A 19,995-nucleotide genomic window follows, 5' to 3' on the forward strand; every position below is an offset into this window, starting at 1 on the left:
AGAAAAAGAAGTAGCTTCATCAGAAGCCGCTGCTGCCTTCCTGCTGCCCTGTTCAGTCTAAGGTACTTGGTCCAGTGACCTGGAGATTGGAACATTTTTTTAAATTACATTTTACTATTTTGGTGAGGGGTGGGTTTTGAGACAGGATTTCTCTGTGAAGCCATGGCTGTCCTGGACCTCACTTGTAGACAGGCTCACCTTAAACTCAGAGATCGCTCTGCCTCTGCCTCTGCCTCCCAAGATTAAAGTCATGCTGGAACTAAAGGCGTGAGTGACTATGACCTGCTACACTTTAAAGTTTCTTTCTTTATTTTTTTTTTAAATTTTATTTATTTATTATATGTATGTATATGAGTACACTGTCACTGTCTTCAGACACATCAGAAGAGGGCATCAGATCCCATTACAGATGGTTGTGAGCCACCATGTGGTTGCTGAGAATTGAACCTAGGACCTCTGGAAGAGCAGTCAGTGCTCTTAACCGCTGAGCCATCTCTCCAGCCCAAAATTTCTTTATTTTAATTTACTTTGTTATTTTTATTGAAAATAGATTTTTCAAACAATATACTCTAATTATAGTTTCTTCTCTCCCAGTTCCTTCCAGACCCTCCCCATCCGCCCAAGTCCACACTCTTCCTATCTCATTAGAAAGCGGGCATCTTTAAAAAAAGTATTAGTACTAGCTACTATAGTACTTTTCCTGTACCACTGAGTTCAAGACTATTCCTCACTTTCTCTTCTGTCAGAGTCAGTGTATCTGGTCTTATGTTGAGGTCTTGATCCATTTGTAATTGAGTTTTGTGCGGGGTGAAAAGAATGGGTCTATTTGCATTCTTCTACATGAAGTTACCTAGTGTGAATAGCCCCATCTGTTAAGGATGGTGTCTTTATTCCAATGTGTATTTCTGTATTCCTTATTTAAAAAAATCTGGTGTCCATATCAGGGTCTTTAGATCAATTCTATTGATCAGCATGTCTTTTTTATACCAATACCATCCTGTTTGTATTACTATAGCTCTGTGGTACAGTTTGGAATTGGGGTTGGTGATACCTCTAGCTATCCTGGATTTTTTTGTGTTTCCATATGAAACTGAGAATTATCCTTTAAATTTCTGTCAAGAATTGTGTTATAACTTTGATGGAGGTTGCATTGAATCTGCAGATTGCTTTTCTAGAGAATAGCTATTAAATTAATTCTACCAATCCATAAAAATAGACCTGTCTATCCTCTTGTCTGTTCTTAAATTTCTTTCTTCAATGTCTTTATACTTTTATTTTACTCATCTTTCACTTACTTGGATAGAGTTACCCCCAAGATATTTTATATTTTTTGATACTGGTATGAAAGGTATTATTTCCCTGACTCCTTTCAGTTTGTCATTTGTATATAGGAAGGAATGCTAATGATTTTTGTATCCTGAGACTTAGCTAAAACTGTTTATCATCTATAGAAGTTTCCTGGTGTAGTTTTTAGTGTTTTTTGTTGTTTGCTTGTTTACTTGTTTTGTTATTAATGTATCATCTTCAAATAAGGATACTTTGATTTCTTTTCCAATTTCAATGCCCTAATTGCTCTGGCTAAAATTTCAGATACTATATGAATAGATATATAGAGAACGTACAACTTTGTCTTGCTCTTGATTTAGTGGAAATGCTGTGAGTTTCACTCTGATTAGGTTGATGTTGGCTGTGGGCTAGTTGTAAATTGCCTTTATTATTTTGAATTATATCCCCGTACCCCTAGTCTTTCAGTGCTTTTATCATGAGGGGATATGGGATCTTGTCAAAGGGTTTTTTTTGTATCCAATGAGATAATCATGTAGTTTTTGTCTTTCAGCCCCTTTTATTCACTTACATTTATTCACTTACATATGTTGAACCACCTTTGTATCTCTAGGGTAAAGCCTTCTTGGTTAGGGTTGATGATCTTTTTGATGTGATCTTGGATTTGTTTTGCTAGTGTTTTATTGAGAATATTTGCGTCTGTCTAAGGGAAACTGGTCTGTAATTTTGTTTCTTTGTTGGGCCTTTATTTGGTTATCAGGTAACTGTAGCCTCTTAAAATGAACTGGGCAGTGTCCCTTCTGTTTCTATTTTATGGGATGAGTATTGGCATTAACTTTTCTTTGAAAGTCTGGTAAAGTCCTGTACTAAAACCATTTGGCCTGGAGCTTTTTTTGGGGATGGGGGGTGGGAGACTTAATTACTGCTTCTATTTCACTAAAGATAATAGTTTAAATTGCTTATCTGATGTTGTTTTAATTTTGCTAAGTGGTATGTATTGAAAAATTTTTTATTTATTTTACTTTTTCCACTTAGTTGGAGTACAGCTTTTTTTTAAATTTTATTTTTCTTAGATATTTTATGTATTTACATTTCAAATGTTATCCCCTTTCCCTCCTCTCTCATACTTTCTCTCTCCTGCCTCCTGCTTCTATGAGGATGACCCCACTCCCACCCATCCTCTCCAACCTCAACACCCTGGCATTACCCTACATTGGGGAAATGAGTCATCAAAGAGTGGTGCAGGTATTGAAGAAAGGGCTTTTCCTCCTATTGATGCTGGACAATGCCATCCTCTGCTGCATATGTGGCTGTAGTCATGGGTCCCACCATGTGTACTCATTGGTGGGTGCTATAGTCCTTGGGAGCTCTAATGGAGTCTGGTTGCTTGATACTGTTGTTTTTCCTATGGGTTTGTAAACCCCTTCAGCTCCTTCAGTCTTTCCTCTAACTCCTCCATTGGAGTCCCCTTGTTTAGTCCAATGGTTAGATGCAAGCATGCTCATCTGTATCAGTAGGGTTCTGGCAGAGCCTCTCAAGAGACACCCATATCTGGCTCCTGTCAGCAAGCACATTTTGGCATCAGCAATAATGCTTGGGTTTGGTGTCTGCATATGGGATGGATTCCTAGGTGGGGCAGTCTCTGGATGACCTTTCTTCAGTACCTGTACCACTCTTTGTTCCTGTATTTCCTCCCATGAGTATTTTGTTCTCCCTTCTATGAAAGACTGAAACATGTACATTTTGGTCTTCCTTCTTAAGCTTCATATGGTCTGTGAATTGTTTCTTGGGTATTCCCAGCTTTTGGGCTAATATCCAGTTATCACTGAGTGCATACCATGTGTGTTCTTTTGTGACTGGGTTGTCTCATTCAGGATGGTATTTTCTAGTTCCATCCATTTGCCTAAGAATTTCATGTAGTCATTATTTTTAATAGCGGAGTAGTATTCCATTGTGTAGATGTACCACATTTTCTGTATCCATTCCTCTGTTGAAGGGCATCTGGGTTCTTTCCAGCTTCTGGCTATTATAAATAAGGCTGCGATGAACATAGTGGAGCACGTGTCTTTGTTATATGTTGGGGCATCTTTTGGGTATATGCCCAAGAGATATTCTTTCTATTTTGACTATCAGATTTGGAGTGGTTTTATTCATTTCCTTCCATTATCTTTTTTTTTCATAGATTTTTAAAAAGGGGTTTATTTACTGTTTAAAGAGTAAGTATATTCATAAAGGCTGTTTGCTTCTTTTTTCATAAATGTCATTTTCTTGTTCTTTCGCTATGTTCAATGCCCAGGGCCTGCTGAAATAGGTTTGCTGGGCTCAAGTGGAGACATGATGTCCTGACTGCTATTCATTGTGTTTTATGCTGGCATCTAGGCATCTGGGATTGGGAAGATTATAATTCTGTATGATGAAATCTTTTCTTATCTTTGTTGGGTGGGTGTTTTGTTTTTGGTTTCTGTTGCTGTCTCTCTCGGGGTCTTAGTGGCTGTGTCTTACCTGGGACACATTCTTCTATGCTGTTAGTAGGTGTGGCTTCTAGAGATTGGGAGCTGATACTTAGGAGTGGAGATGCGGGGAGGACTGAGGGGCCCACAGGAGGAAAGAAGACAGACTGTTCTGCCATGATCTGTTTATTCCCTTGGGAATGGGAACAGAGAGCGAGGGTAGGGGAAGAAGGCTGCAGTAAAGATTCTGCTGCAGAGTTGGGGATTAGATCAGGGACTGCATCTTGAGGAGCAGAGGGAAAGGTGAACACCTGCTTCCCTGGTAAGAGTGTGGATTGTTTTTCGTGATCCATTTTGTCTGTGCCTTTTGATTGGAGAATTGAGGACATTGATATTTAAAGTTATTATTGAAAGGTGTGTATGGATTGCAGTCACTGTTGTATTTCTGTTGTTGAAGATTATGCTCTTGGTGTTCATGTTTAGTCATTACAGGCTTGTTTCTTTCCTTTCTACAAGCTCTGAACTGTTCTTATTCCTCTGTTCAGTATTGCTTCCTCTATTTTTGTTTTGCCCTAGTCTCCTAGATATTAAATTTTAAAGACTGTGTCATAAAACTATCTTTTTTCTTTCCCTTCAGGATATATTAGTGTAGGTTGGTAGTCATGGTCATTGAGAACTTGGAGTGACTTTCTTCAGGCTCTTCTGACTTTCAGTCTTCTCATTAAGAAATCAGTTGTTCTGATAATTTTTTTCCCTCTTGCAGATTTCAATATTTTCTTTGTTCTGAAAACTTAATGTTTTAACTATTATATACCATGAGGAGTTTCTTCTATGGTCTTGTCTATTTGGTATTTTTTTGTGCTTGTGTCTTTATGGGTGTGTCATTCTTTACTTTGGGGAAGTTTTCTTCTGTTATCTTGTTGACGATCTGGTTTGTACTGTTGACTAGGATTCTTCATCATCTATGCCTATAATTCAAAGATTTGGTCTCTTCATGGTGTTTCTCATTTCATGTGTCTGTCTTTTTCTCTTCTTTTTCTTTTTTTATAGTTTTTATTTATTATTTTATGGTTGCTTGTTAAGGTCTAGTTTCTCTACTTTCTCTTAGAGATCTGATATTCTATCTTCTGGTTGATTCATTCTACTTATAAGGCTTTTTCTTGGGTTTTCATTTCAGCTTGAGTTCTTCAGTGTTCCTTTCTCCTGGTTGAATTTAGCTATCAAACTTTGGATTATTTCTTTGTCTTCAATCAGCCTTAATGTTTGTGATGGGTTTGGTTTTTTGTTTTGTTTTGGTTTGGTTTGGTTTGGTTTGATTTGTTTTTTTTTTGTTTTCAGGTTTTGGTTGTTTTTGTTCTTGTTGTTTTGATTTTTTTTTTTTGTTTTGTTTTTTGGGGTTTTTGTTTTGTTTTGCTTTTTGAGCTCTTTGTTTTGAGTTTAAGCTCCTTGATTCCTTTTTTTGACATTTATAATTGTTCTTTTAAATTTATGTCCTGGAGTTTGTATAGGCAATTATTATTGGAGATCATTTCTATAGGACTGGTGGATTTGGGGGTCAGTGTGGGGGAACTATGTAAGTAGCCTTTTAATTATAGGTGACTCAAGCAGTGTTATCCAGGCTCAACTAGAGATACTAAATGTGTGTAGTGTCTAGACCTGTGGTGCTGTCGAGGGAGTGTAAAGGGAGGACCAGGAAGACTCAATGGCTAAGATTTTAGCATCTGGCTAGTATGAGAGGTTGGATGTGATTTATTTGGTAGGCAGCATAGGAAGGAACCTGGGGATTGTGGGTAGGGCAAGTAGGACTATCCAAACTAGGCCTGGCACCAGGAATAGATCTGGGAGATGAAGAAGGTGTGTAGAAAGGTCCAAGAGGTGCAGGACCTGGCTGGGCAGAGAGACTGGATATGGTGTGTGAAGAGTTTGTAGGTTAGAAATAGCACAGTCCAAGCTGTTTGGTCTTAGTTAGGGGACTGGTTGTGGTCCTAAGCTAGATTTTGGGCTTTAAAGAGTGTATAGATGGGATCATATAGACTTTCCCAGGTAGGCCCTGGCACAAATTATACTAACAGTATCTTAAATTGCTTTCATAATTTGATCATAGTTAGTGTGCATATATTCCTTCCCTGGACTCTTAAGGCTGTGTTCATCATGGAACTGAACTAGAAAATGAAACTAATGATAATAGTAGCTTTGTTGAAAGACCCGTCTAAATGTTTAATTTCCAGTTGTACATTTCCTTTCATATGAAGGCTGTAAACTGCATTAGACATTGTCTCTTCAGGTGACAAGGCAACTCTATGAACCACTTGTGATGCAGCTCATCCACTGGTTTACTAACAATAAGAAATTCGAAAGTCAAGATACTGTCGCCTTATTAGAAGCCATACTGGTAAGTAGTATTTGGAATTCTGTACTTTCATTCTAATTGACTACAGAAATTTAGTATATATTTTGATTTCTAGGAAAAGTTCCTTGTTAACATACCAAAATACAGCCTTTTGCTGTAAAGACTGTTCATTTTGGTTTTGGACACAGTACTATATTTATTTTGATAAGTGAGGTTCTGATGGCGCCCGTGCCACATCAGTACGGAGAACCAGGTGTAGGCCTGTGAGGTTTAAGAAAAAACACATACTGGTGTCATTCATGTTACAAGAATGCCAAAGCTTTACTGAGGTTCACAGAATATAAAGCTCAAGTCCACCGAGTGGAAAATTCCAGGAAGCACAGTGGAAAAAACAGGTTTATGCTCTCAAGATAAAAACAGGAATTGATTCAACGGTGTCTCTGCCTAGGTGTAATCACCCAGGGCAAACAGAAAGGTCAGGATGGTCCTTTGTTAGGAACAAAAGGCTTCCTTGTGCATCAGCAAGGAGGCAACCACTGACGGGGCCTAGGAGGGTAACTTCATATTTATAAGTTTTAGTCAACATGTATTTTTAGTCTACTTTTTAACTGGTTTAAGTTAAAAAAATTATATGCATGCATGCTGGGTAGTGCTTGAATCCTAGCACTTAGGAGGCAGAGGCAAACAGATCTCCATTAGTTCAAGGCCACCCTGGTCAACAGAGAGTGAGTTCCAGAACTGCTATGGCTATACAGAGAAACAGAGTCTTGAAACCCCCCACCACACACACACACACACACACACACACACACACACACACACACACACACACAATCTATCTATACATATACATATATGGCATAAGAGAGAAAGAATTTGTTTTGTATAAGAAGTATAAATATTCTTTATCAATAACAGAAATCTTTTAAGTCTATGATACAGTAAAGAGTATCTTTATCTAACTTTTTATTGCATTCAGATTCATCAATAAAGGGTTATGGAGTCACAGTTTACCTTTTATATCGAATTTTTCCTGAGGTAATAGAGGTAGTAATTAGCATCTGTTCATTGGGTGAGTGAGCTAAGGCTATAGTGGCCTTTTATTTTAATTTTGAGCTTGTAGGAATAACTTTGATTCCTTAAAATATTATTTTATGTGGTTTTTACAGTTCTTTCATCCATTTTCGGAGAGATGGACTTACATGTTCACATTAGGATAACTTTGCACTCGTCTGTAATTGTAACACTTAAAAGGCAGAGACAGGATTTGAGTTTAATACCACTCATTGACATAGTAATTCTATACAAGCCTAGGCTATACAAGATCCTGCTTTCAGGAAACTGAAGTAAAATAATAAGTAAGTAAACAAAATGATAAATAAATAAATAAATAAATAAATAAATAAATAAATAAAGCCTAGTTTCCAGTGAAATGTCTAATGAACTTGTCTAAACATCCCTTAATTCTTTGTTCTTACAAACTGATCCCATTATGCATCTGTGTGACATTGTCTGTTAAATTGGAACCAGCAAAAACATGGAAAGTAACATGGGCATTAAGGAAAAGGAAATGTGGTATACTTATAAGGACGCTGTTCGACCATTTTATTGTGTAAAACACATTGCACTCTCACACAGCCCTGTTTGTTCAGTGCACTCAGGCACTCACCCAGATTATAGATCTTGTTATGGGAAGTGAAAAGTGACTAGGTAATTTTTTTTAAGATTTATATATTCTATGTATATGAGTACACTGTAGCAGTCTTCAGACACACAAGAAGATCCCATTTCAGATAGTCGTGAGCCACTATATGGTTGCTGGGAATTGAACTCAGGACCTCTGGGAGAGCAGTCACTGCTCTTCACCACTGAGCCATCTCTCCAGTCCAGTGGTTTTTTTCTTTTAGGTTTATAGTTTAGGCTGTAGCCCATGCGAGGCTGGAACTTAACTGTGTATCCCAGGTTAACCTCAAACTCACAGTGTTCTTCCCTTATCCTCCTGAACCATTAATCACACAAAACCATTAATCATTCTATGGGTATAACAGTAACCACAATGAAGCTGTTCTTGTCTTGATTAAGGATGGCATTGTGGACCCTGTTGACAGTACTTTAAGAGATTTTTGTGGACAGTGTGTTCAAGAATTCCTCAAATGGTCCATTAAGCAAACAACACCTCAGCAGCAAGAGAAGAGCCCAGTAAACAGCAAGTCACTTTTCAAGCGGCTCTACAGCCTTGCACTGCATCCTAGTGCGTTCAAGAGGCTAGGCGCAGCACTTGCTTTTAATCACATCTACAAGGAATTCAGGTACGCAAGCTTTGTGTGTCACGGAAAGATGTGTCTGACAGCTCTTGAAAACTTTAATATTGAAAAGTATCCTGATGTTTAAGTCCATAAATTTTATGTCAAGCATTTATTATGTTATATGTTAATTTATTATGTTAATATGTTATAGATGATGTGCATTTAAGAATTTTAGAAACTGGAGAAATACTTGCAAATGTGTTCTAAGAATACAACCAAAGATACGTGTGCAAGATATTTTGAAGCATAGAGAATGTGTATAGTAAGTTAGTGAGCACTTCTCAGAGATGTACTACAAAGATGAATGAGAATCAGCTAAATTCTTTGGGATCATAAGGTGGAGGTAGAATAGCAAGAACCTCTTCCTCTTCACAACCTGGCCATGTGAGGTGAAGAACTTTGGTGCTTTTAGACTGTGTTCAGGGTAATGGGGAGGTGAGCCAGGTGTGCTATGGTAGAAGAATGGAGAGTACCTCTAATGACATGGAGTTTCTGGAATTACACGAGAGCAAAGTGAAGTCAAATCTGGCTATTCCAAAAGACCAAGAAAGACATTGAATGCAGAAAGACTAATGGTACGCACATATTCATTAGTTCATTCCGTCATTCAGCATCACTTATTAATGTGTGAGACTTGAAGGGATGACTCACTATTAGGAGCACAGATGCCTCTTGTCAGAAGAAGGAATATTATATGCCAGGCACTGTGCCAAATACTGCAGATATAAGATCGTTCTTCAGAAGGGCTACAATTGAGAGAGATACTAGAAGAGACAAATGTAAAGCTTTATGCCTCTAACTAGTCCTCTTAGATAGTGATTGCTAAGAATAGATTATGTACTCATCTTCCAGTGACATTGGTCAGAAAAGCTCTTTCTAGAAAATGGCAGCAGGCAAACAGAGGAGATCAATAGAAGGAAGATGGAGGAATAGATGGGAATCAACATGTATATTTATATGAAAATTAACTAAAGGATGAAACTATATCTTATTTATGTAGCTTTTTAAATGAGGAGACCTATATATACAGAAGAAGTACCCACTCTCCAAGTTGAGAAACAGGTTGTTCAGTCCAGAGCAGAAAAGCTGACCCTTTGAGTTTCTGAGGAGAGGAACAAAGGCTATGTGGGCAGAGATTCACATGCTCTCTGGATTCCTTTCATGGAGAAAAGAAAGCAACTTTATCCTACAGCCTCTTCAATTTAAAGGCAAAGCAGGGAGTGTCAGCCTTATAGGTGTCATACTTCTCCTACCTAAAATGCACCTAAAGTCATTTTCCTTCTGGCTATCAAATTGCCCTGCAGTTTTCCACAAAGACATGTAGACACCAAGGGGAGGATTAACTGAATCTCAGGTTGCCTTTGAGTTTAGATCTGTCCTTGATGAAAGCCGTACAGACTATGTGTGTAGCAACATTGTAGTATAGAAAGTTGCCCTACAGAATGGTTCTCTTCCTCAAATTTTATATTACTTTTTTCTTCTTTTCCTCATAGTTTTATTTAGATATATAAACCTAAACTGCATAGTCTTGGCATTTTGGAGAGTGACAAGTGAAAGCAGCTGTCTGCCAGCTCTTGGTGCTTAGAACCCCTCATAAGGCATAACCCCTCATAACCCTTCACGGACAAATATGATGGAATATTCTGAGAAAGGTGTCCTTAGGCATTTTTGTCATTATGTGATCTAAACGGCATACTTGTCCAAATTTGATGACTGTAACTACCAGATATTATCTTATGAGATTATTCTTATAAATAAATTCTATTATTGACAAAAATGTTATTACACATTTATAGTTATATTAATTGCTATAGTCATCAATAGAGTTATTTGTGTTCATTATTATGACTAACCTAGTGCAAAATTAATTGTAATTTGGAACTGGAATTTGCTCTGTAGATCAGGCTACTACCGTCTCCCCAGTGCTGAAATTAAAGGCATGTGCTACCACGCCCTGCTTTAGTTTTTTGTTTTTTTTTTTTTTTAGTTTTCTTCGTGTGTGTGTGTGTGTGTGTGTGTGTGTGTGTGTGTGTGTGTGTGTGTGCATTTGCATTTAGTTCACAGCACACGTGTGGAAGTCAGATGACAATCTGAGAGACTGATTCTTCCTTCCACTGGATGAGTTCCTGAGCTTAGATTTAAATCATTAGGCTTGGCAGCCAGCACCTTCTCTTGCTGAGCGAGTGCCTCTCTGCCCTTTAGTTTACCTTATTGTAACATGCATTGCTCACCTCCTTATTTGGCTAATGACTTGTTCTTATTTTATACTAGAAATGATATTGCACCAAAAGCAAATGCAAGCAATTCTTATTTGAGGTAAAAGTGGGTTGTAAAGCAGAACAGACAACTTGTGACACACACAGCACATTTGACTCAGGACCTGGTAATGGATGTGCAATGCAATGGTGGTTCAAATGTTTTCCAAATGGACAGCCTCAAAGAGAAGTAGGATACTGACCTGCCTGGCCTTAGGAAGTTTACAGTCACCAAATATGAACAGTGACTGAAGCTGAACCTCTTACATCTCAGTGCAGGAGAAGCTCCCAAAGAACTCACCATGGGCTGTTCAGTAGCCATTTGGCATTGAAGCAGTTTGGTAAAGACTCTTAAACTGACTGGAATTAAAAAGAAAAGAAAATGTTATCCACTCTTGCTCTATACAACAATGAACTTGGACTGTGACATACAGAAAAAGAGAATTATGTACATCCAAAGATGATCACCTCAATTTGACACGGATCCAAATTGTTCCTAATGCCAAATTACCATCTACATAGGCTATGGTCATTGTTGGGTAGTTTGGTGCCAGCTTGATTTTCTACAGCAGTGGTTCTCAGCCTTCCTAATGCTGTGACTCTTCAGTACAGTTACTCATGTTTAATACAATTGCCCAACTATAAAATCATTTCATTACTATTTCATAACTGTAACCTTGCTACTGTTATGAATCATGATATAAATATCTGATGTGCAGGATATCTGATATTTGATCCCCAAAAGGTTGCAACTCAGAGGCTGTGAACAGCTGCACTATATCTTTCTGAGTCCTAACAAAATTATTTTATCTCATAAGTGTATTTAGTAAATGGATAAGGTGCACTGAAAAACTGCAAGACCCACTGTTTGCACTAATCAGCGTAAAGAGCCCAGTTCTTCTCCACAGCATCCTGTCGCACAGCATATGGCCATGATTTCTAACGTTGTGCAATTCAGCTACAGCATTCTGCCTTATCCAGTACATTTACTGCAGCGTCGAACCAACGATGAGCACTTCAAGGATCTTGACAACTTTTGCAAAGAAAATGCTTCCACAATCAGTATATGTAAAATATTTTCAAGAGTTTATTGACTCCTGAACTATGCATTTTTGTGATTATAGGAATAAGCTATATGCTATTTATAGTGGTTTACATTTTGATTAATTAAGGTATATTTGATACTATATATAGTAATTTAAAATTCATGATCTAATACTGTAGTTTGCTTATTCAGATCTTGATTTTTGTTTCTTTCATAAAAAAACAGGCTAAACTGTTATCCTTTATATTGAGAGTTTACTGTGAACAAAAATATTTACAATATTTAAAATATTTAATCATATCTTATATTACTTTATATTTCCTTATATTTGATGTTATTTTTTTTAAGATTTATTTATTTATTTATTTATTTATTTATTTACCTATTTATTTACTTTATATATGTGAGTGCACTGCAGCTGTCTTCAGACACACTAGAAGAGGGCATCGGATTCTATTACAGATGGTTGTGAGCTACCATGTGGTTGCTGGAATTTGAACTCAGGACCTTTGTAAGAGCAGTCAGTGCTCTTAACCACTAAGCCAGCTCTCCCGCCCTGATTTGTTAGTCTTAATTTCCAAGAAAATGAATTTTTCCAATGGGTGGACGCCTCTTTCTTTACTTAACAGCTGTGAATGTAGGTATTGAGTTACAGCTCAGCCTGGATTATTGAGTGAGACTCTGGCTCCAAAAAAGCCCATTATGTGCATTTCTTATTATTGTTCTTTGCCTTTTCCTATGTATTGTTTTCTTAGCTGAGTCCTTCTTATGTTGCAGGGAAGAAGGATCCCTGGTAGAACAGTTTGTGTTTGAAGCCTTAGTGACATATATGGAAAGTCTGGCCTTGGCACATGCAGATGAGAAATCCTTAGGTAGGTGGCGTTCTAGTGTTCTGTCTACACACTGAAACTGTTGGCCTTGCAGTCTTTCCACTCAGCATCCAAGGATCACATGATCCTTTCATGAGGTGTATTTTCCCTATTTCATATTCCCTTAGCAGACCTGATAAGCAGGAAGGGACAATACATTGTTTTCTCACGCACAAGTCTCCAATCCAGTTTGTAAAAAGTTTTCTCCGTCCAAGAATCTGCCTGTGTACTCAGTAGCCATGAAGCTGGAGTCTACCTTTTCTTTAGTGGCTATATACTAAACTATAATACAACTTCTCCTACAAGGGAAAGAGACAAGCCAAGGAATTTACAACCTATAAGGAATGGCTTTGAGTTGATGTACACTAGTTCTGCCCTGAATTGGGTTATGCCATGCTGGAGTTTCTTCCCACCTAGTCTGTCATGCGAGGCTGTTGGTCATGTAGTTCTATTTGGATATGATACTCCTTTGGGGGTTTATGTATATAATGTACATGTGTTGCAGTATGCAATTAACTCAACTTGCCCTGGTGCAGCAGTGAGAATTCCTCGCTACCTGCCTCAATCTTCTGCATTCCTGAATGAAAGACAGACAGATACACACACACACACACACACACACACACACACACACACACACACACACACACACACACCACACACCCCTCTGTATTTAATACACCTTCATCAGCTCAATTGCTGGACTACTCCCAAACTTTCACATGGCTAATACCTCCCCTTTGATTCTCCTGAGTTATTACTTACTAAAATCTGTATTCCATCTTTGTAGCCCTAGACCCAATGGGGCCAGAGGTGGGGGCCCTGGAGCCCCTCTTCTCCTGCTCATGATTGGTGTGCTCTATCGCACCTGCACCTCTCAGGTCTGGACCTTACTGCTTTTCCAGCATGGTGGTTCTAAATCATGCTTCCTCTTGTGGTCCCCTTGCCAGCGTATCTTAAATCCCACCTCTTTCATAAGGATCTCGAGCAATTTTGGGAACCCAATTAACATAAGCATTAGACCAGATTCACAACATACATGCATGTTGTTATGCCTTCTTTCAGTCATGAGTTTGGGTTTAATTTTAGGATTTGAAATGTAAGTCATTTATTTTAATTTCATATTCTGAGATGACGAAATACTAAATCTACAGTAAAATAACTTTGGTAATCACAAAATTAGGTCAACAGATTTATAATATTAGTGTATTAATGATAATTTGACCAAGCAGCTCATTGAGTCAGCAGGGTCTCAAGGGAGGGAGTGAGGATTGAAAAGAACAATTAGACAAAATTATAACATCACTGTAGCCCATACTAAGGCTGAAGCAGCTTTATTTTTCTCCAGCCTGCTCTTATACCATTCTAGGAACATTAAAAAACATGTTCAGTTCTTAGATCAAAGATGGAAGTAATTAATCAAAGTAGTAAACAAGAAGATCACATAAGATAGTAATTAAGTAAAGTAGTAAGCAGAGAGGTCACATAAGGCAGTAACTTCAGAAAGCAGCATACAAAGCCCCATGGTTCTGACCTCCTGCTCTGAGCCGACTCCCTTGTTCCAGCCCAGTGACGAATGCCAGATTCCTAGAAGCAGCACCAAATGCTCTCAACAATGATCTGATACGTGTTTTCTGTGGTATATTTTGTACTTGGATACAAATACAGGTACAATTCAGCAGTGCTGTGATGCCATTGATCACCTAAGACGCATCATTGAAAAGAAGTACATTTCTTTAAACAAAGCAAAAAAGCGGCGTTTGCCACGGTAGGTGATATGTTTCTATTCCTTTCTTTAACCCAACACAAAGCTAATTTCCATCTGATGAAGGTTAAAGATGAATAGGTAAACTCTGAAGAATTCTCTTTGTAAAGAAATGTGTAGAAGTGTGGTATGAACAGTCAGTTTTCTAACAGAATTTAAAAGTTTAAAAGTACATGGTTTCAGGATGATGATATTTGATTAGGATTTGGATAGGTGTCCATATTGACAGTAAGTTTTGGACATTATATTGTTTTTACAAGTTGGTGTGTAATTATTTAACTAGATATTTATGAACTGTGACACAAATTTTGAAGTATAAGAACTGAGTGTTGCATTCAATCAAGGATTGTAAAACATGGTGCAGTATTTGTGCAAAGCTATCTAGTGAGGAGTTCAACTTAACAGATCCTGCTTAAGCTAGAGATCTATTTAGTTACTATTTAAACAGCCTGACCATTGGAACCTTGTTATCAGCATTTCCAGAAAGTCTTTAGGGAATGTCATATTCAGTAAGATATAGTCACCTGAAGGATAAATTTAAGATGATTTAAGATGTACTTTAAGATTGAGCACATTGTTCAAGCTCATGCAAGTATCTAAGGGAAATGTAGAGGTGAATTAGGTCTGACGTCAAAGTACGTTCTCTTCACCATGACTGGGTGTCCTAGAATTTCTCAAACTTAGAAAGATCCACCTTCCGCTGCCTCCTGAGTGCTAGAATTAAAGGCATGTGTCACCATTGCCTGCTTTTGCCTATAAACTCAGCCCTTGGGAGTTAGAGTTAAGAGGATCAAGAGTTTATGCCCAGCCTCAGTTAAATGAGACTGTCAAGAAAGAACAAAAGCGGGGCTGGAGAGATGGTTCAGAGGTTAAGAGCACTGTCTGGTCATCCAGAGGTCATGAGTTCAATTCCCAGCAACCACATGGTGCATCAAGACCATCTATATAATTAAGTCTGGTGCCCTCTTCTGGCCTACACGTGTACATGCAGGTGCAATGCTGTATACATAATAAATAAATCTTTAGAAAAAAAAAAAGAACAAAAGCAAATTAATACAATTGAATCTAATTTCTAACATTCCTTTACAAAGTTGGTTCTTGATAACTAGCATTTATTAAAATTGGAAGTCTTGTTAAAATATCAGTTGTTGTACAGACTTTATCTATAAGATATCTGAGTCTGGGCTTAGATTTACATCTCACAAAGTTGAGCTTTTAAGGAAAACTGCTTTATATACTATAACTGCTGGTTTTGCCTTGTTGTTCAAAGGGTACATTGGAATGGAAACATGGAAATACATAATTCTGTTAAGCATATTTATATTTTTTCCCCACATTAAAAGGAAATAGGGCCTCTGGGGTCACAAGAACAAGAAAGCCAGTGCTGCTTATCTGCTATATAGTGGCAAGTACAAGGGAGACGCCCTTCTCTCTTCTGCATTATCTGTGGCAGACGAGAGAGCTGGTCCAGGGATATCAGAATGGCAGGATTTGCCACGTTGCTCACTTGCTGCAGTACTCTGGGGCAAGGGCCCTGTACCTTGGGAAACAGGGTCTTCTAGGCCCTGGTTGTGGTTGTTCCTGGTGAGCCCCCAGGGCATGAGAGCAGGAGAACCAGCAGGTTGACCAACTTAAATATCTTTCAGGCACAGTACTTTGACTTGGCCCTCCCCAACACCTACCCCATTAGTGAACTGCTGGAGTGCATGGAGGGGCCAGTATTACAGGTCCAAAACTACAACATCTCCATGACACAGGGCAACTACAGGACATCTGAGAGGAGTCCCAATATTGATAGAGTAACAGAAGCCAAAGGCTTCATGTCAAACCAATAAGTCGTGGCAATGAACACTTGCAAGCAAAGAAGTGGAAAGAAAAAGCTAGACTGTGGGAGGCACTACAGCTTCCACAACAAGATTTAAAAAGAAAAAACAAAATCTCTCTTCAGTACAGGTAGAGGGAGATGAGTGGGGTTGGGGTGCATGATATGAAATTCACAGAGAGCTAATAAAAGTTTGAAAGAAAGAAAGAAAGAAGGAAGGAAAAAAAGAAGGAAAAAAAGGAAGGAGGAAAGAGCAAGTGAACCAACCAAAGAGAATAGGGCCTAAGCATTTGTCTAGCAGTATAAGGTCCTGAGATCTTTTCCCAGGAGTGCATGCATATATGTGTGTGTGTGTGTGTGTGCGTGTGCGTTTGTGTATGTGTGTGTATATGTGTATATGTATATATGTATGTGTATATGTATGTATATATACACATGCATACACACACACACACACACACACACACACACACATATGTTTAATGTTAGAACTATGTTAGAGCTGGGCATGGTGGCAAACACCTATAATTCCAGCACCAGAGAAGCAAAGGCACACAGATCTCTATGAATTAACCTGTGATACCTTAATTACATCCAAATACTAACACATTAAACTTACATATGTCAGTTTAGTAGAATTGAGTTTCAGGTTTAAATTCTTGGCTACGTTGGCATTGAATGTTGGATAGTAAGTTGATGACAACATGCTCTCTTATGTAGGGGATTTCCACCTTTGACATCATTATGTTTATTGGATCTGGTCAAGTGGCTTTTCGCTCACTGTGGAAGACCCCAGACTGAATGTCGACATAAGTCCATAGAACTCTTTTATAAATTTGTTCCTTTATTACCAGGTATGTCCTCTCTTTCTTTTTTAATTAAAAATGTATTAAAGTGGGGAAGGGATTGGCACCTTTATGGCAGTGGATGTATGGAATCAAAGAACAACCTTGAAGCCATTCATCTTTGGATGAATTTCACAGATCAAGTTCAGACTGGCAGGCTTGTGTAGCATGTACCTACCCTAACCTACTAGATTGTCTTGTTTGCCCAGTATCTTGATTCTTAACATTCTACCAGCATTAATTGGCTTCGTCTTTGCCAGTCTGGGGATGGAGACAATTAAGAACATTACGATTCTGTATAAATGAATATTACAAACATTTCCTTCCTTCTTCTTCTCTTCCCCTTCTTCCTCCTCCTCGCCTCCTTTCCTTTATCCTCCCTCTCTCATTTGCTTTATAACTCAGATTCCCCCTGCTTTGTACTCACAATCCTGCCTCATCATTCAGAGTGCTGGTATGAATCGTATGCACCGCACTGGTATATATAAAGACATTTTCTCAATTGATATACCTGCCTTTAGATAACTAGCTTGTGACAAGTTGATATACAAGTATACGACACAGAACCTGATAAGGTTCCCATATCTTACTCTGTCAGTAGATCTGCCTTTCCTTCTGATAATTGCTTTTCTCTCTTTCTTGACACTTGCTGTAGAGTTTAATACCATATTGTTTTTCTTCTGATGATTACAATTTTCTTTAATAGTGGAAATAATGGATTATCCCTCCTTTTTTATTAAAAAACATCCTCTTAATAGATCAGGCACACATTCTCTTTTGGTTTATTATCTAAAATAATCAGTGACAGATAATTTAACCCTTTCTGATTTCATAAAATGCAAAATGAAATTTTACCCTTTCCTTTTTGGGTTGGAAAAATACAATATCAAAAGAAAACGAAATTTAAAGCAAAACTTTTGACTTACTTAATAAATAATACTTAACATGCAGCCTGGAAGGCTGAGATAGAGAGATCACTTGTACCCACGAGTTCAAGGCTAGCTTGAGTACCTTCAAACGTTAAGTGCTGTAATCTTCATAACAACCTAGGAGATAGGTGTGTGATTGTTCTTGTGATGTGTTTTGAGAAAAGGAGACTGAGATGTAGAGAGGCCAGGTCCTCAGAGATGTGAACAACATAACCAACATAAAAGCCACAAAATCACAATGCTGTTTTGTAACTTGAAAAGAAAATTGCAGGGGCCAGAGTATTAGTTTGTTGCTATTTCAGATGGTGTTTTTGTAATGTTTAGGAACTGAAAAGTGTAACCTTAGTGGAAATAACTTCTTAAAAGTAAAAACAGTTAAAAAGGATGAGGAATAGTAAAAAGATCATCCTGTATCATTTTCAATTTTAACTAGGTTCAGAGGTTGAAGAGATTTAATTTTTGGATGTTTACATATTATATATACACTAATGTATATGTTTTTAATTTTGTCTCTTAGGCAACAAATCCCCTTCTTTATGGTTGAGAGATCTTATAAAAGCGGAAGGTATTTCTTTTCTCATAAACACATTTGAAGGAGGGGCAAGCAGCAGTGGTCAGCCATCGGGCATTCTTGCTCAGCCAACCCTCCTCCACTTGCAAGGGCCAATCAGCCTTCGAGGAATACTCCAGTGGCTGGACCACCTCCTTGCAGCACTGGAGTGCTACAACACATTTATCGAGGAGAAGACTGTACAAGTGCAAGAGGTCCTGGGTAGGTAAAATTAACTCTAAGATAGCATCGTCTGATTCTGCTCAGTTTATTCCATGTAGACTACACACTGAGTGTCATAATAATAAGCACTTGGAGACAGAGGCTATGAGGTCTACAAAGAGTGTACCAGGATAGCCATTGCTACATGGTAAGACTTAGGTAGAAAATAAATTAAAATAAAAATAATACTAACAAATTGATAGCAGATACACTAGGACTTAGTGCTGTGTAAAAGAACTTCTTCTGGATTTTCTACCATTGGAATACATCTCAGGCTCTTTTATTTATGTTCTCTTTTGTGTTTTATCAGTTTTCCACAATTGTGACAAAAATGATGATGTAGGTAGCTTAGAATATTAAGGTTGATTTGGCTCATGGACTTGGAGGATTCAGCCCATGGTTGGCTTTGTTGGTTTTGGCTTGTGGTTTAGCTGTAATAGAGAAAGCTGTTAACCTCATGATAGCCAGACAGCAAAGTGAGTAAGACATGATCTCACTATCCCCTAAATTATACACCGTGAATAACTTGTTTCTTCCAACACTTTTTCTAACCTTTTCCCTACCTCCCAGTAACACTCCATGTTACCTTCAGGTGGTTAGTTTCATGAAACCACTTTCCTATATTTTGTTTTTGAGTAAAATGTCATCTGATGTATTACTCTACTAAGAAATATTTGTTTGAATAAGTAGTTCCATAACTGATTAATTTAATATATAGCCTCCCACACCCAATAAATTTTTAGTGATGAAATAGGGCAGTGACTTGTATTGAAGGCTGTTAAAACATTTAAGAATGTAATCGTTGATTCTCTCCAGACTTCCTCTTAGTCCTGTGGTCCTATCTGTAGCAGCTCCTTCTCTCTCCCCTTATTTCTGTTCCCTGGGGAATCTACCTCTATTTTCAGACCCAATGTCACCTTGGTACTTTCGCACTGCCCCTTGCAGTATTTCTTCCTAGCCTTTCTCTAATATTTTGTGTCACGCACTAGCCCACAGAAACAATATACCAGGGCTGAGGATTCAGAGTAGGCAACCTAGGAACAGAGCACTTACCCAACAAAGAGAAAATAAGATCTTTACAGTAAGAAACACCTCAAACATCATACTTCTAGATGCTTGTATCCTAGTGTAAAAATATAGACATAAACAGCCAAGAATAAGCCCTGAAAAATCCAATTTAGCTGAAGCACAGGACAAGGACTTCAAAATAGCAATTGTAAATTACATTTAAAAACTTTACAGAGGCCTTTCTGTCCACCATTGCAAATTCCCTGCTCTGATGCCCAGCCCTGCAGGTGCCTCC

General features: G+C 38.1%; 1 protein-coding gene across 1 annotated transcript in view; it reads left to right on the top strand.

Annotated features, from left to right (window-relative positions):
• Positions 1-19,995, top strand: part of Prkdc (protein kinase, DNA-activated, catalytic subunit) — a 200,364-nt gene that overhangs the window by 48,777 nt on the left and 131,592 nt on the right. The window contains exons 26-31 of the mRNA XM_032899802.1: positions 6,019-6,126; positions 8,167-8,393; positions 12,468-12,562; positions 14,228-14,327; positions 16,867-17,000; positions 18,438-18,692. Of these exons, the coding sequence (XP_032755693.1) occupies positions 6,019-6,126; positions 8,167-8,393; positions 12,468-12,562; positions 14,228-14,327; positions 16,867-17,000; positions 18,438-18,692 (919 nt within the window). The remainder of the gene's footprint in view (positions 1-6,018; positions 6,127-8,166; positions 8,394-12,467; positions 12,563-14,227; positions 14,328-16,866; positions 17,001-18,437; positions 18,693-19,995) is intronic.

Source organism: Rattus rattus, chromosome 4 (genome assembly GCF_011064425.1).
Source record: "Rattus rattus isolate New Zealand chromosome 4, Rrattus_CSIRO_v1, whole genome shotgun sequence".
Classification (NCBI taxonomy): domain Eukaryota; kingdom Metazoa; phylum Chordata; class Mammalia; order Rodentia; family Muridae; genus Rattus; species Rattus rattus.